A 1279-nucleotide genomic window follows, 5' to 3' on the forward strand; every position below is an offset into this window, starting at 1 on the left:
CCCCTTCGTTAGGGTTGGAGTAACCTTCTCCCTTCCTCTTGATCCTCCGGATTATCCCTCCATCCTCAAACAAGTCCTCGCCTTTGAAGTCAAGCAGCTCAACCTAAAAAAGAAAAATAATAAAAATAATAAAGAAAAGGTGGGCAGAGCTCGGGGAGGGGGGGGAGGAGAGGAGAAAAACAACAGAAAAGCCACAAAGCAGCAGTTCATCCTCCGGCTGGAGAGCCAAGCCAGCTAATTCTCCATTCAGCTGACGAGCAGAAGTTGCCCATAAAAGCCAGCTCCAAGCCACAGCATAATACACCCGATTTATTAGAAATTGGGACACATCCAGTACCTGAAGCGTAACACAAAGTAACAGTAAAAATAAGTTTATTAAGCCTGTAAGGGTACAACACAGCCAGTGCTGGAAGATGCTGTGAAAGCTGCCCGGGACCAGCATGGGCAAGAATTTCCCCTTCATTCCCCGACGGGACCAGCCCCGACCCACGGCTTAGTCCCCACTCGACCTGGAAGGACTAAGCCTTAATTTAGGACAGACCCATTCCTCCCGCCCCACCGCCTCGTCCTGACGAGCCCTGCCCAGCAAGCACACCGTGCCAAACCCTCGGCTTTCCTACCACCCTGCAGCACTGATGGGTTTTTAGCACCCGGAGGCATTTCCCAGCCACCTTCTCCTTCCCATGTGCATTTTTAAACCGGGAATCTGCCTGCTCCCCCCCTCCCTGGCACCGGGGCTCTCCCCAGCCGGAGTTTCAGTCCCAGCCTCCCAGCTCAGACACACATTTCTGAGAAAACCCTGGCAGCGGTTCCTGGAGCAGAGGGACACGTTTCAGGAATCCAAGCTGGGGTTTTTGTTGTGTTTTGGTTTTGTTTTTTTTTTATTTCTGAGCTGGCTGGCAAGGCAGAAAGGGAGCGAGCGAGCTCATCCACGTGCCGGCTCGCCGGCATTACTTGCCTCAAAAAAGAGGGTGGGGTTGGAGGGGATTTTGGGGGCACTGCCAGCAGAGCCGTATGCGTACTCGGGTTTGCAGAGCAAGTAGCAGATCTCTCCCTTCTTCATGGTAGCCACCCCGATGTCCCACGCCTTGATTACCTGACCTAGGAGAGAGGCAGACGTCAGGCAGGAGGGAGCAACCGGCAGCCCAGAAAAGAAACAGCCTGGGTGCTGCGAGGACGGCACCCCAAAAAAACCCCACCCTCAGAAGTCACTTAAGACAGGGCTGACACCATCCATCTGTCCTGCAACAGGGTCCCACCCCCCCGGGATCATCCCACA

At 54.2% G+C, this 1279-nt stretch overlaps 1 protein-coding gene across 1 annotated transcript in view; it reads right to left on the minus strand.

The window, feature by feature from the left end:
* Positions 1-1279, minus strand: part of FKBP5 (FK506 binding protein 5) — an 18421-nt gene that overhangs the window by 10020 nt on the left and 7122 nt on the right. The window contains exon 5 of the mRNA XM_009272865.2: positions 959-1104. Within this exon, the coding sequence (XP_009271140.1) occupies positions 959-1104 (146 nt within the window). The remainder of the gene's footprint in view (positions 1-958; positions 1105-1279) is intronic.

Source organism: Aptenodytes forsteri, unplaced genomic scaffold (assembly GCF_000699145.1).
Source record: "Aptenodytes forsteri isolate BGI_AS27 unplaced genomic scaffold, ASM69914v1 Scaffold142, whole genome shotgun sequence".
In the NCBI taxonomy this organism is placed as follows: domain Eukaryota; kingdom Metazoa; phylum Chordata; class Aves; order Sphenisciformes; family Spheniscidae; genus Aptenodytes; species Aptenodytes forsteri.